The sequence below is a fragment of the Onychomys torridus genome, chromosome 5 (genome assembly GCF_903995425.1).
Source record: "Onychomys torridus chromosome 5, mOncTor1.1, whole genome shotgun sequence".
Lineage (NCBI taxonomy): Eukaryota > Metazoa > Chordata > Mammalia > Rodentia > Cricetidae > Onychomys > Onychomys torridus.
In genome coordinates, this window is record NC_050447.1 from 26,625,733 (window position 1) to 26,640,409 (window position 14,677).

The 14,677-nt window shown below is 36.4% G+C and overlaps 1 protein-coding gene across 1 annotated transcript in view; it reads right to left on the reverse strand.

The window, feature by feature from the left end:
- Cdh8 (cadherin 8) overlaps window positions 1-14,677 on the reverse strand; it is a 370,913-nt gene that overhangs the window by 228,247 nt on the left and 127,989 nt on the right. The window contains 1 exon segment of the mRNA XM_036187827.1: window positions 6,175-6,469. Within this exon segment, the coding sequence (XP_036043720.1) occupies window positions 6,175-6,469 (295 nt within the window).

Genomic DNA, 14,677 nt, shown 5'->3' on the forward strand with positions numbered 1-14,677 from the left:
AGAGCACCTCACTTGAGTTAGTATTGCTTTGTCTTGGAAAACATTTTCAAAAGGCACATTCTGGATTCAGCCAAGGAAATAACTGGCAAACTTTCAGAACCATTATGAATTTTTTTTCTATAATTGTCAAGTATACAGATTATGGGAAGAAAGAGAAGACTGAAGAAAACTGAACTATGAGAGTAACAGGCTCTTATATATGCTTGGTCCCAGAGAGGTTCCTCTTTCCAAAAATGGGCATGGTTTGGACAGTTGAAGTACTTTGATACTCCTGCTCTAACAGCAAAAGTATGTTCATATTCAGTCCCTGAACTTGATGGTGGTAGTGCTATGGTATATAATGACATTTATATGATGAGGACTTACTCAGCAGACGAGGAGATGATGCATCAACACTTTGCTCTCTGGTAGTTCTGGAAAGATGTTTGGATGATACCTACCCCTTTCTCATAAGACTTAATTTATTTAAAATTAAAGATAATAATAATCACTAAGAAGTATTTGTGTTTTACATTGGCCTCCCTTAAAAAAAAAAAGAAGTCTTAAGTCTTTAGTGTAAAAGGGCGCTTTTACAAAGACTCATAATGTTAATGTTAAAGAAGAAAAAAAACGAATGAAAACAAAGATTTTTTTTTTCAGGAACAAAGCATCTGAATAACATAGCAATTTGAACTACTCCACTGTTCTGTTTCATATTGTATACAGATTTCCATTATTTCTTATGTGGGAAGACCCTGGAAATCAGTGGATTTTACTTTTTAAAAAACATATTTACCAAGTTATTTTGTAAACATTTCATGAGGTTTCAATTATTTTGGTGGGTGGGAAGTACATTCTTACTCTGCTCTCACCATCAGCAAAACCAGTCTACTCAAGCCATTGTCCTTTGTCTTTAGGTCTAGTGCATTGGCAGCACGTGGACTCCTTTCTCTCCCCACAGGGATCTTAGTGAATATTTATTGCTGCTTGAATTCCTATGTGATGTATTAGTCTTACATTTTTATACATTGGTAACTGTAATATCTCACTCCAACTTTTTTTTGCAGCTTTCTTGTCACACCTTCAATTCAATTTGCAAAGTATGCTGACCTCAAAAGCTCTCTCACCTTAGAAGAACATTAACTAGATAAATATGCAACATACTCATTGCTCTCGTACAAATAAAATTCTCTAGAGATATTGTCAGAAATCAGTAGAGCATGATGGTTAAACCCTTGGGAGGTAGCAACAGATGTTTAAACTTAAATCTAAGCACCTTAATTTAATATCTGGCTTTATATTACCAACTTTTTTCCTGTTTTCTGATTAAAACCAACACAGACTAGGGAAACGTATCTCTGTACTAAAATCACAGTACTATTGCAGATATTAAAAGGATGTAACACACATGCTAAGCTGGGTAACTTTTCAATGTCATTGTTCACTGTTAGAGCAGTCCTCGGCTGCGATGAAACTGAAATAACCTCTAGTGTAGTATAATCTGTAGCTGTATCAACAATAATGAAACAACAACCCACAGCTCAAATTCTACCTGCTGTCTCATCCCTTTAGCACCTTTTGACTAACATGCCATTGTAAACAAAAATAATCTTCATTCAAACAAGTAAATTCATAGACTAATTGTCATTGAACAGATTTACATTGATCGTAGTGTTCACCATGCTTTCATCAATTTATTGAATGATATTGTGAACAGTAAATCATAGATTGGTTATAAAGAAACTAGTCTTTTTTGGATATCAGTACTAGATGTCAAAGTGCCACACAGCATGCTGATGGTTGACATTCTCTAAGCGTACTCCTGCTAGGATCTACTGTGTATAGTAGTCAGAGGAAGTGGCCCTAAAGTGGGAGCCTTGTCACTCTCACTATGGAAATCAGATTTGAAACTTAAGAACTCCAGAATCAATTTATGAAGTTTGCTGTACCTCAATCCAGATTTAGACTTACATTCAGAGGTAAGATATCCCTAACTCAATACATAACATCATTAGGATGTATACTGACTATTTGAAGTAATAAATATAGGCAATACTTAACTTAAAAAGTAACTTCAGTTTCCACTGTTAAAATAAGACACACAAAGCTTTGCTATAGAAGCAAATTATTGTCAAGTTCTGAAATTCTCTGTAGAATACAAAAGAACTAGGTCTTCAGCTTCCAAGTAAGATATTTCTAAATTAATGTGGCTTCCATTTGGGTATATATATATATATATATATATATATATATAGTGTGTGTGTGTGTGTGTGTGTGTGTGTGTGTGTGTGTGTGTGTGTGTTTGTATGCTTGTCAACTGGCAGGCAATTTTGGAACATCACATTCATTTCAGTTTAATATCAGTAAATTTCTCAACTAGAATTTTATTTTTTCATTGCCTGCTCAATGAAATCCCTCAGTTCTTGCTGGTGTTCCTCTGGACACACAGGTGCAGTGCTGGCATTTTTGCAGTAGCAAAGGAAGCAAATGAAAGAAGAAGGAAACAGGGGAGGAGATGCTATGAGAGAGAACAGTTGTAACAGGAAGAGAATGGAAGCAGTAGATGATATTCATCCCTGGAGTCACCTTCATGAGAAATGAAGGGAATAATTCACACTTGAGTATGAAACAGCATGGCTGCCTCTGCTTCCTTTAGCCAAAGAAATTAGCATCCAACAAAAACCAGATACCCATTGCTTAAAATCAATACATATAAGAATGTACAAATGTAATGTGGGAAATGCATTAATAAAAATAATTTCACTACCACCAAAGCTCCAATAATGGCACATACAAACCTTTACCTTGTATTTAAGTAAGTGAATCATTAATCTCAATAAAAACAGGCCATAATTTAACCTTTTGAAATTTCACAATCCACCCCTAAATAAAGAGTGATACAAACCTGCACTGGTAATTTCAACAAAGTCTCAGTGAATTTTGAAGATTTGTTACATGTTAAGGATTTAAACATTCATGTGAATATGTACAGTATATGTATTTGGAGGAATGTATACATGTATGTGTGTGTAACTATTACTTAAGTCTATCCCTTTAGAAAAAAAAACAAGATCATACACACACACACACACACACACACACACACACACACGTACACGTACACATGCACATGCCATTCTGTAGCAAATAACACTGTTTATAACTTTTCATCACTAAAATAACTTTGAAATGTGTATACATATCTGGACTTTTATTCTCTAGCATATTTATCAGGCATGTGACTCACATGCACAGAAAAGGCATCCTCTGCTGCATTTATAGCCAACAGATACAGTGTTGGCCTTAGGAAAAGGAAACTGTAGCATGGGACTGTCGCAGTTTCCCCGTTCAATGTATATCACTAATTAAGCACATTCTGTGTTCTGAAGGTGCTGATAATTCTGTTTTTAGAAACTGTCTTACTAAAATCTAGATGAAAAGACCAATGGGGTAAGTTTCTTGACCTAAAAGAGTAGGTCAAACAAGGTGTAAAAGGAAAGGAAAAATCGACAAGCCTTTCTCACTTCCTGCTTGTACTTTAGAATTTAAAGGATGTGCAGAGATGGAGATGTTTCTGCTTGTTTGTGTGCTTCATTTTTATGATGGTGCTGATGGAAGAGAGGTACATTATGGCCAGGAATTCATAAAAGTTTCCCCCAAGAAAATGTGTCATTTTGGCCATCTATAGAGCAAACCATTCAGTTTTGATGAGCAGAAAAAAATAAATAAAAATAGGATTCCTCTCATAAGAAGTAGATAAAATGGATTCCTGGCAGGAGAAAATATATGGGTAAGAGATGAAGAGCTAAAATCAGTTCTGATTTGCTGCTGGAATAGGTGTTTCTACCCATGTTTTATTATAGGCTGGTATGGAACAGGAGATCAAATGAAAATAAAGCCATCAAAACCTCCCTGGCTAAGGAGCTTGGGCATTTTATTCAGTGAGGGAAAACACACACACACACACACAGCTATGGAGTATATGGAAGATTATTTCCATTGTAAATTCAGATAATGCTTAACCTAATTAAAATATGCAGGCTACAGAGATAACCCATTTGCAGACACCAGGTCTGATCTAGGAGGATTCGATCTAAGAATGAAGTGAGCAATTAAGACTGCACTGAAGAATTCCCAGCCCTAAATGGAATATATACCACACACCTCCTACAGAGGCTCCAGGATCACTACAGAAGAGGGAGCAGAAAGGTTTTAAAAGTCAGAGGTAATAGATAGCTACAAAGAAATGATGCTTTCAGGGCAGACCAGGGTAGCTGCACAGATGAACTCGCAGTGGTGTGATACCATACAGAAGGCCTGTGGAAAGCTAAACTTAATCAATCCCAGCATGAAGAGGGAAGATAGGCATGAAGCTCCACCACTGAATGAGGAAATATTGACAGTTATTGGCTGCTGGGAGAGAGGGGTCAGTTTTCTTTAAAAGTATAACCCCTGATAGAAAATTTTTTAAAAATTGACCCATATCATTCAAGTTTTATGTTGGTGTTCAGTGTGTATTGGGACACAGAAAACTATAGAAGTCTGGATCAGAAACATATAAAAAAGTCATAATTTTGGTTTTAAATATTGTGTTTGGTGGTTTTCGGGACTCCGTGTGAAAACATAGAGGAAGCATGTCAGCATGTAGGCTACTGGTTTAAGCAGGCAGATGGAGCAGTTGTTGAGATTTTAAAGCTATCCACACAGAGCAAATAGCTGAAAACCTAGGCTGACAAATTAAAGGTAAATGGAAAAGAAAGAAGTCAGAGGGGTTGAAATAAGAAGAAAGAAAGAGGAAGAAGAGAGAGGAGGAGGGGGATGATGAAGAGAAGAAGGACAAACAGGTAAAGGAGAAGGAGGGAGAAAAAAAAACAGAATAGAAACAAGTATGAGGAAGGAACAATAACTCCAAGGAACAAACCATAGGAACAAATGACTAAAAATAGATACGTGACCAGATGCACCCCAGACTGAGCAACTAAAGGTAACTACCGTGTCAAAATCATACGGGGTAGGTAAGGGACAAAGGGATATAAGTTCCTGATAATTAGCAACAAATTCATTCTTGAAGCCCATCATCTTTGTGTTGATGTTTTTCATTTGTAACTTTCTTCCTGGTGTTTGTGTCTGTACTACATTCCTGAGATACAGAACCTAGAAACAGGGTTTCTGATCTGCATCTCTGGCAGAAACTCTAATGTCAGATTGGGGGACTCTTTAAATAATGAATTCAGATTTCTGTAACCACTTAATCTTCAGTGGGTTTTTTTTCTGACATTTTTTAAAAAATTGGTTTTGTCACTTTTACTTGTGTCTAGTCTGTCTGCCTTTGCTGTTTACCTTCATCATTTACTGCAATTTGAAACAAACTAGGCTGTACAGTGCATGTGCAAAAACGACTTTGGTGGCGTTATGCTTTGAATTTGGCATCTTTCGTCCTGACCTGTCAGGGAAGAAAGAGATCTGAAAACTCTCCTTTTATCATTAATAGTCTGAGATGTGGCGGCTTCTTTATGAAAGCTTGGGTTACAGAATAGTTTAACAGATCTACAGGAGAGAGGAGTTAAAAATCGCATTCTGAAAAGCATTTTGCTTTGCTATTTAGGTAATAAATGCATCAATGATTCAGAGAAAGGAGTAAATGAATGGTAGTAGCAATAATTTGTACACACCATAAGGTTAAGGTAAATTAGCCATAAAAAGAGAAACTCATTGGTAAGAGTGACTGTATAATCTACTGTGGACTCTGCTCACTTGCTCAGGCCAGTATGTGATTACTCTCATACTAAATTGTTTCCTATGTGTCTGTGCACTACATCTGCATGTGAATATACACAAACGAATAATTAAACATGAAACAAATATCAATAGGATTATCCTGTCATGTTGGAACAAATCTTGATAAATCCATCTCAGTAATAGTACTTGCCTATGACAGGAATACAAATTCAACCTATTGAAATACTGTTCTGTAAGGAGCGATATTTTAATAGAACCACTCCTCTGTCGTTTTCAATCACTAAGGGACCAGAGATATTGAGCTGTGGAACATAGGCCAAGAAAGGGGATTTGGAAATGCAAATGAGTGATAAGAAGGAAATAAACGTCTTTTATTCAGCAACATACCATCGCTGATGCCGAGAGCTATTTGAGAAATGACTCTTAACAGGTCTGTGAAAATGGAAGCATACATACCCAAAATGGACATCTCTGGCACAGTAGCATGATAAGGTCCATTGAGAAACTCTGGTGCATTGTCGTTGATGTCTTGAACTTTGATAATAAATTCAGAAGGAGGCTCAAGAGGTTTGTTTGTCTCCCAGTCCACTGCCTGAGCTGTTAATGTATACTCAGCCTTTTCCTCTCGGTCAAGTCTTTTTATGGCATGGATATCTCCAGTTATATCATTTATTTGAAAGATTGTCCCAGCTCCATCACCTGATAGGATGTACTTGATTTTTTTGCTTCCAGGATCCAGGTCCGTGTGCAACTAAAATGAAAAATAGCAGTAGTTAGTTATGGAGATGGTTAAATTATTTTCTGAATTATTTAACTGACTCTTGCTTGTCAAAAATTGATTCATTTACACTATCCCCTAAGTCTCTGCTAAGCAAAGTTGTACAAATAATATTATAGTATTATTCACAGCATGTTATGTTAAAGTGTAATGAACTTCACCAGTTCAGCTTTTACAAAGTGCTCAAATGTGCTTAATATAAACTCACTGGTTTTAAAAGGATGAGAAAGAATAGAAAACACAACATTTCTTTTTTGACTAATTGATACACATAAACACTAACACAGAGAATGTTATTACTACTGCATTTTATGAAGGACAATGAGGCAAGAACCAAATGTCAGTTTTAATACAAACATCTCCTTAAATTTTGTTTAAAATGAGTTGATATTTAGCATGAGATACTAAAACCGGAGGGCCAACATGGCTCATAACCTTTACTGGGTTCATATTTGATAAGATCAAATGGAGTTGCCCAAGAGTTTAGACAGATTGCTGCTGTAGTTATGCAAAACAACAACAACAACAACAAAAATCCAACGACTCAAATTATATAGTTAAGACTTTCATTTCTTTCTTTACTTCTCAACAATTTTTCTGTTCCAGGTAATAGAAATGATTATTAATGATAGAACACAGGAGCACATTTTCAAGCAAAAGAATGTAACTTCATGGAAAATGACAGCTGTTCAAGAAGAATTCAAATCTATCACATATCACATCTATGACTGTTGATTGAACAAAACCTATAGTGTTTTAATATGAAGTAAGATCTTGGCCTTACAGACATAGGTTGGTGCTGAGAAAAGCAGAATCCCATATTGAGAAGTCCTTTTATAATTTGTTTACAAGAGGGAGTCAGGGATATTCCAATATGTTGCTTCTCTCATGATACTATGTAGACTCCTGCTTTAAAATATATATTAATTAAAAAAAATTAATTAAATTGATTATTTGGGAACTGTTGAGATGGCTCAGCCATTAAGAGGAACAAGGTTCAGTTCCTAGTATTCCCATGGTGGATCACAACCATCTATAACTCCAGGTCCAGGGAACCTGATGTCCCCTTTTAACCTCCATGGGCACCATGCATGTAAGTTATTCATGTATGTACACATAGGCAAACAGTCCCATACATAATCTAAATGTATAAATCTAAATAAGTGCACATTATTTTGGAATATTGCATTTGTAAAAGAAATTATGTAATTAACATTGTGAAATAATGCTTAGATGCACATATTTCTGTTTAAATCTCTTATTTAACTGCCAGTAGAATCCTAATTTTTTGCACCTAGAGACATAAAGTATTTTTCCTTAAACAAGTAGGTGTGTTGTTGAAAGAAACTCCTACAAATTCAAAAGGCATTGTGTGCTCCTGAGATTCCTTTTAATCAGAACAGGCTCTATTGCTTTCTTCTCCAATTTGAATTGTACTTAGCGCTTCAATAAATGAAAAGAAAAGATTATGAAAAAGACATAAAATAGCAACAAAGAGCCTAAATGCATTGAGATCTGCTGCTTTAACTTTAACTATTTCTAAAAGTTGAGGCATAAGATTATATCAAATATTTATTGAATCTCAAATTGTATCCCTTTCATTTATTGTATTAAATTTATGAACAAGAACAAATATTGAAACGCCACTTTATCTTAATGAATGTAGGATTATAATTCATTAATGTGATATTAATCCTAATTTATGAGCATTTTAATTTATGTGCATTTTAACATTTCCATTAGCATTTTTATTAAAAAAGAACATTTGAATAATATATCATTCATACAGGCTTCTGTTCATAAAGCAGCCATTCTGAGGACAAGGGGATACTCATATATATCACTATGATCCACATTTTTTTAAATTAACAAATAAACCATACAAATTGGCCTTATTATTACTTATGCTAGAAATTATTTCAGCCATGTTTTCTTTCTAAATACAAATAGCATCTTTTTAATAAATTGTATTATGATACTAGATCACTTGTATCTAAAAAAAAGAAAAATGAAACAAAAAGCAGAGGAAATGTTTTCCTTAAAAATAAACACAGTGGTAAAATTTAGGTCTTTTTAATAATCTTTTTGTAGAGATTAACATATTTTGAGCTTCATTTATTCTAGGGATATAACAATCAATCTGCCTAATTCATTTTAGAACCTGAGATAATGTATCAATCTAAAAATTATTTAAATGTAAAAGCATCCATATTGAGTATGAAATAGCTGAAACCATTTTCATCCCATAAGTTCTTCAACTCTGTACAACTATCTGTTATTCCAGGTATAAATCAATTTGCAACCAAATGCAAAAAACTTGCATCGTTGGAATGGTTCAAGCGGGTAAAGACACTTGCCATCAAGCTGGAGAAGTTGAATTTAAACTCTGGAACCAACACAATGATAGAAAGAACCTCTTGGCAATTGTCCTCTGACTTATACTTGTGCCCAATAGGACACAAAGATGTACACACACACACACACACACACACACACACACACACTAAAATGTTTATATGTGTAAAAAAATTAACGTGACTTTTACTTAAAGTATTCTAGGAAAGACTGGAGAAACTTAACGTTATGTGCATTCTGTTCTAGTGGCCGTTTCCTGTCAATGTGACACAACCTAGAGAAACCTGAGTAGGAACTCCCAATTAAGGGATTGACTTTATCAGAATGCCTTGTTAACAAGCCACCAAGTAGCATGCATGCAAAGTTCCTGCTCCAAGACCATGTTGAGTTCCAGCTCTGACATCCCTCCATACTGGACTGTAACTTGCAAGTTTAAGCTAAATAAGATCTTTCCTCTCCTAAGTTGTTTTTGGTCATGGTGTCAGTCACATTAACAAACATTAAACAAGCACAGAAACTGGTACCAGAGAAGTGGATGTTACTGTGATGATCATGACTGTATTGTTTCCAGAGGATTATGGAATACTTTGTGCTGGAAAATTGTCCAGATCTTATTGAGTTGTTCTAGTGGGAACTTGGGAGGTATGAGTGCTGAAGAAAATGGGGTCAGTGGAGGCCTGGACTTTTGTCATGTATGTCCTGATCAGATTGAGCTAAAGACTAATCATTGATTCACAGGAGAAAGGTACCACAGAGTTCAAAACTGTGCTGCACTGGACATTGAAATGCTAAACAATCTGCAGCTGAAAAATCAGCTATGATTAACAAGAGATTAGCACTCTATGGGTGAAAACTTCTGTGCTTCATTGGGAAACTAAGAAAACATTTCCTTAGGATCAGTATTCAGAAACTAGTCCAAGAAGAGCAGGCTGTCTCTCCAGCTGGAAGCTGAACATGATAATGAATAAGAGTCCCCACATGGCCCTCATTTGGAACATGCAAGACCAAGGGGGTCATGGAGATCTTATGAAACCTAACATTGTGTGGCAGGGTTGGAATCCCTATGGAGAGCCCATTAAAAGGCATTGGTGAAGATGTGCTTCATTTGCAATGGAGACCCCAAGATTTTGGAATATCTGTTATAGATAGTAGCAGGTATGAGCTGGAGCTGGCCTAAACATGTGGGACAACAATGTGTGGCTAATGATGTAAAAGCTAGAATAGTGGGACTATCTTAGGCATTTAGAGATAGAAGAAAATACAGTGAGTCCTGCATGTTACCCTTTGAGCTATAGAATTTAAGCTTACACTGCTACATCTTAGTATTGTTTAAGTGTAATTGTTTTTTGTACTCCAGGTCTTCCCCTGTGGAATTTTATATATATATATATATATATGAACTCACTTTTAAAAGAGACTGGACATTTTTTTTAAAAAAAAATTTATTTATTTTACATACCAATCAAAGATTTCCCTCTTCCCTCCTCCTGCCTCTCCAGCCTCCCCCTACCAACCTACCCTATTCCTTCCTACAAGAAGGTAAGGCCTCCCATGGGAAGGTACATTTAGTAGTGGCAGGTCCAAGCCCCTACCCCTGCTTCAAGGCTGTACTAGGTGTCCAATCATAGGTAGTGAACTCCAAAAAGTCTCCTCATGCACCTGGATAGAGGGAAACATCATGGGGATAGGTAGAACCAGGTGCTAGGGAATTTCCCAGGAATCCCCAAGGATGACCCCAGGTTAGGTTCCTAGCAATAGTGCATAAGGTGTCTGAACTGGCTTGCCCCAGTAATAAGACTGGTAAATACCCTAACTGTCAGCACAGAGCCTTCATCCATTAACTAACTGAAGCAGATGCAGAGACCCACAGACAAACACCAGGCCAAACTCAAAGAATCCAGTCAAAGAGAAAAAAGAGAGATTCTATGAACAATAGCACTGAGACTGGACATTTTAAAGAGACCATGAACTTTTAAAAATATTTGAATTTTTAAAGCTTATGTTGTGTTATGCTATAACACCATATATATTATATTCTGATATTAAAATGAGGCCTCTGCATCTCTGTCTCTCTTAGCTCTCTCTCTATATATCACATGCATACACACTCATACACGCAAAAACACTAGGTAAGCAATTTGACATTATAACAAAAGAGTTTGTGGGTATACAACAAAAAGCAATTGATAGAAAGAGACAAGACACATGGAATGCTGAGTCCGGCCCTTAGGGTAGTGGCAAGGTGCAGTTACAAGCTACTATATTTTATATTTGTTCCCACATGTTTTTGGATCCTGAACACTTAATGCAATGATTTTATCCATCATTTCATCCCACTGCCATGGGTTTGTGATGCTAAAGACATCCCAAGTATACTAAAGGCTCACAGTTGTACATAATCTTGACATGTGAACATTGCCTTTCTCAGGGGCTACTTTTGCTGATTGGAGCAGAATTAAGGCCCACATGAAAATCAGCCTAGATGGATAAGACCCCTTGGGCTTACTATGGCACAAGACTACATTATCTTTTGTCTTAATAAGCATGTAGAATGCACCTTAAACTATTTCATCTATTATCTTAGAAACAGGTGATGAACATGGTCTCTGCTTTCAGGGTCTCAGTTTGTGGGAGATAAACCAGAACATAAACCTGAGGGAAGTATAATAATTACTATTGTTGTTCTTGTAGTTATGTTGCTATTGTTTGAATAAATGTTTTCCCCATGGGCTAGTACAATGAATGATTGGTTTCTATATGGTGACAACATTTGAGAAACTTCAATAGAGGGATCTATTTGAAGGAAGTAGATCACTGTGCACATGCAATTGATAAGCATGGAGGACCTGATATAATTTTCAAATGCAGAATACAGAGCATGAAGGACTTGACTGGCTCACAGGCTATCACACATCCATCATCATGAATTGCTGACCAAGCATAGAGCCAACCAATCATGGGCTGAACCCTTTGAGAGTATGAGTCTGAACAATGCTGGCCTCCCTTAAAGTGGTTTATGTCAAGCACTGTGTAATAACAATGCAAAAAGAGCTAATACACACACACACACACACACACACACACACATACACACACATATGTATATATACATATACGTGTGTGTATATGTACATACATACACACACACACACACACACACACATATATATATGTCAAGGATTTTCTGTTTGGTAAGCACTTTGCCAGTAACTCCACCTGCTTATGCAGCAAACCTGAGAACACTCCTCCATTTTTGGGAGGTGTACAAATTGTCCAATATGCAGAGGTGATCACAATCTTTTACAGTAAGTCTTCAATTTCAGAATCATGACAGAGCTGCTCATGATGGAGCAGAATGATGAGAACTGGCATCACTGCATTCTCATCGTCTTCCATATATTTGCATGACACATCCCAATTAAAAGACAAGTTTATACTGTAAGAATTGTGAGAAGATGCATTTGCATTTCATTCTCCTTGGCATTCCCTTTACCTAGTAATGCATTTGTCATGTTGTTGGAAGCTCAGTAAATATTTGTGGAGTTCAGTGAATGAAAAGGAAGAGGAAAAAAAAAAGAACAGCTCCATTTTATTTTAAAACAGTGGTTTTAAAAGGAAGTGAAAGAATTTAGAAAAGTTAGATCCAGGGACTTAAATGTTATCTGTGGTAAACATGAGCTTTGGGGCATCCCCAAATACATTTTCAAATTTTGATGCCAACATAGGAACTAAGACAGATAAGTTAATAGAAGTGTAAGTGGATTACTAGAGAGTACTGTGTAGTGGATAAATTAACAAATGAGTAACAATTGCTGATTATGTCATACTTGGCCATTACCATTCCCAGAATTGGAGTAAGAACATAGGTTCTTATGATTTTATTGTGAGAAAAGAAAATCTCCTTTCTTCTCTCATAGGCTTCTCTATGACCGTAAGTTAATTTAATACATAGAACCTAGGGTAAATTATTTTCTTTTAGTATTAATTTAGGACAAAATTGTGTTACAGTTCCCAGACAGAATTATTCTAGGACATTTTGACTACATCTTCTCAAATGAGATGAAGGCTGAGAGTGAGTACATACTTAAAATCACATCCTTAACTGAAAATCAGGTATCCCTGACATCACAACTTATTTTGAAATTCTATACAATCCAAATGGGCATCATGGTAATGTGCCTCTTAATTATTATTTTCTTCCCAGAAAATATAAAAGTTATAAGGAGAAAATCAGCATGTAATTAGAATCTAAGATTTCACAGGGGTTTACTGACAGCAGACATCACTGCTGTTCATGGATCCTAGTTTTACATGAATGTTATCTAACAAAAAGTTAACAAGCTCAGCACTGTTGAACCACATAACATGATAGACTACCTTCTCAGGATCTATCATAGTGCCCACTGGTTAGAAACTGGGCTATAAACTATCAATTCATCTGTGAATAAATTATAATCCGTAAATCACAATCATTCCACATCAAGATAGTACCAGCCAGTTTGATTCAGTATGTGTTTGGCCTGAATATTTGAGATGATAACAATGTAAAACTTCAGTCTAGAACAGATGCATACATATACTGCTTGGGAGTGACTGTGTGGGTTAAGAAAAACGAATAAGAGAAGCAAATGAGTTGTTTTCATGTTTCTAGACTGTTTTCCTGAAAGTCCAAGAGTTATTATCTACTTATTTTTAATTCTAACTTCTTATCTAGGCCTCTTGTGTTCAACAGACCATCTTCTAAAGGTTGCTGGGCCAGCACAAATTTTACCATTCTAATGAATCCCAATAATTGTAATAAAAAAACTGGTCAATCTCTTGATGCTTGGATCTGTAAGCAAATAAAATATGCATGATGAATTGGGAATCCATCTCCCCTAAGACCCAGCTATAGCACTTTTGGACATATACTCAAGGAATGCTAAATCATACTACAAGGGCATTTGCTTAGCTATGTTCATATCAGCATTGTTTATAATAGCCAGAACCTGGAAACAACCTAGATGCCCTTCAAATGAAGAATGGATAAAGAAAATATGGCACATATACACAATGGAGTACTACTCAACAAAGAAAAACAATGACATCATGAGGTTTGCATGCAAATGGATGGATCTAGAAAAAAATCACCCTGAGTAAGGTAACCCAGACTCAGAAAGACAAACATGGTATGTACTCACTCATAGGAGGATACTAGATGTAAAACAAAGATGACTAGACTGCTACACAACTCCAGGGAGGCAACCTAGAAAACAGGACCCTAGGAAAGACACAGGGATTGCCCAATGACAGAGAAATGGATGAGATCTACAGGAACAACCTGGATGACAGTGGGAATAATGAAGGGCAAGTTTCGAGGGAAAGAGAGCTTAGGGGAGCAGGAGATCCCAGCTGGATCAAGAACAGAAAGGGAGAACAAGGAATAAAAGACCATGATAAATGAAGACCACATAAGAACAGGAAGAAGCAAAGTGCTCGAGAGGTCCCCAGAAATCCACAATGATACATCCACTGTAGACTATTGGAAATGGTCAAGAGAAAGCCTTGATCTGACCTAGTCTGGTGATCAGATAGCCAAACACTCTAACTGTCATGCTGGAACTCTCATCCTTGGCCAGGCCCCAGGTAGTGCTCCAGGAGTCCAATTGTCAAGAAAGAGGAAGGACTGTAAGAGTGTGAATTGTTGAGACCAACATTGGAAAAGCACAGGGACAAATAGCCAAACTAATGGAAACACATGAATTATGAACCAAAAGCTGTGGAGCCCCCAACTGGATCAGGCCCTCTGGATAAGTGAGACAATTGAATAGCTTGAACTGTTTGGGA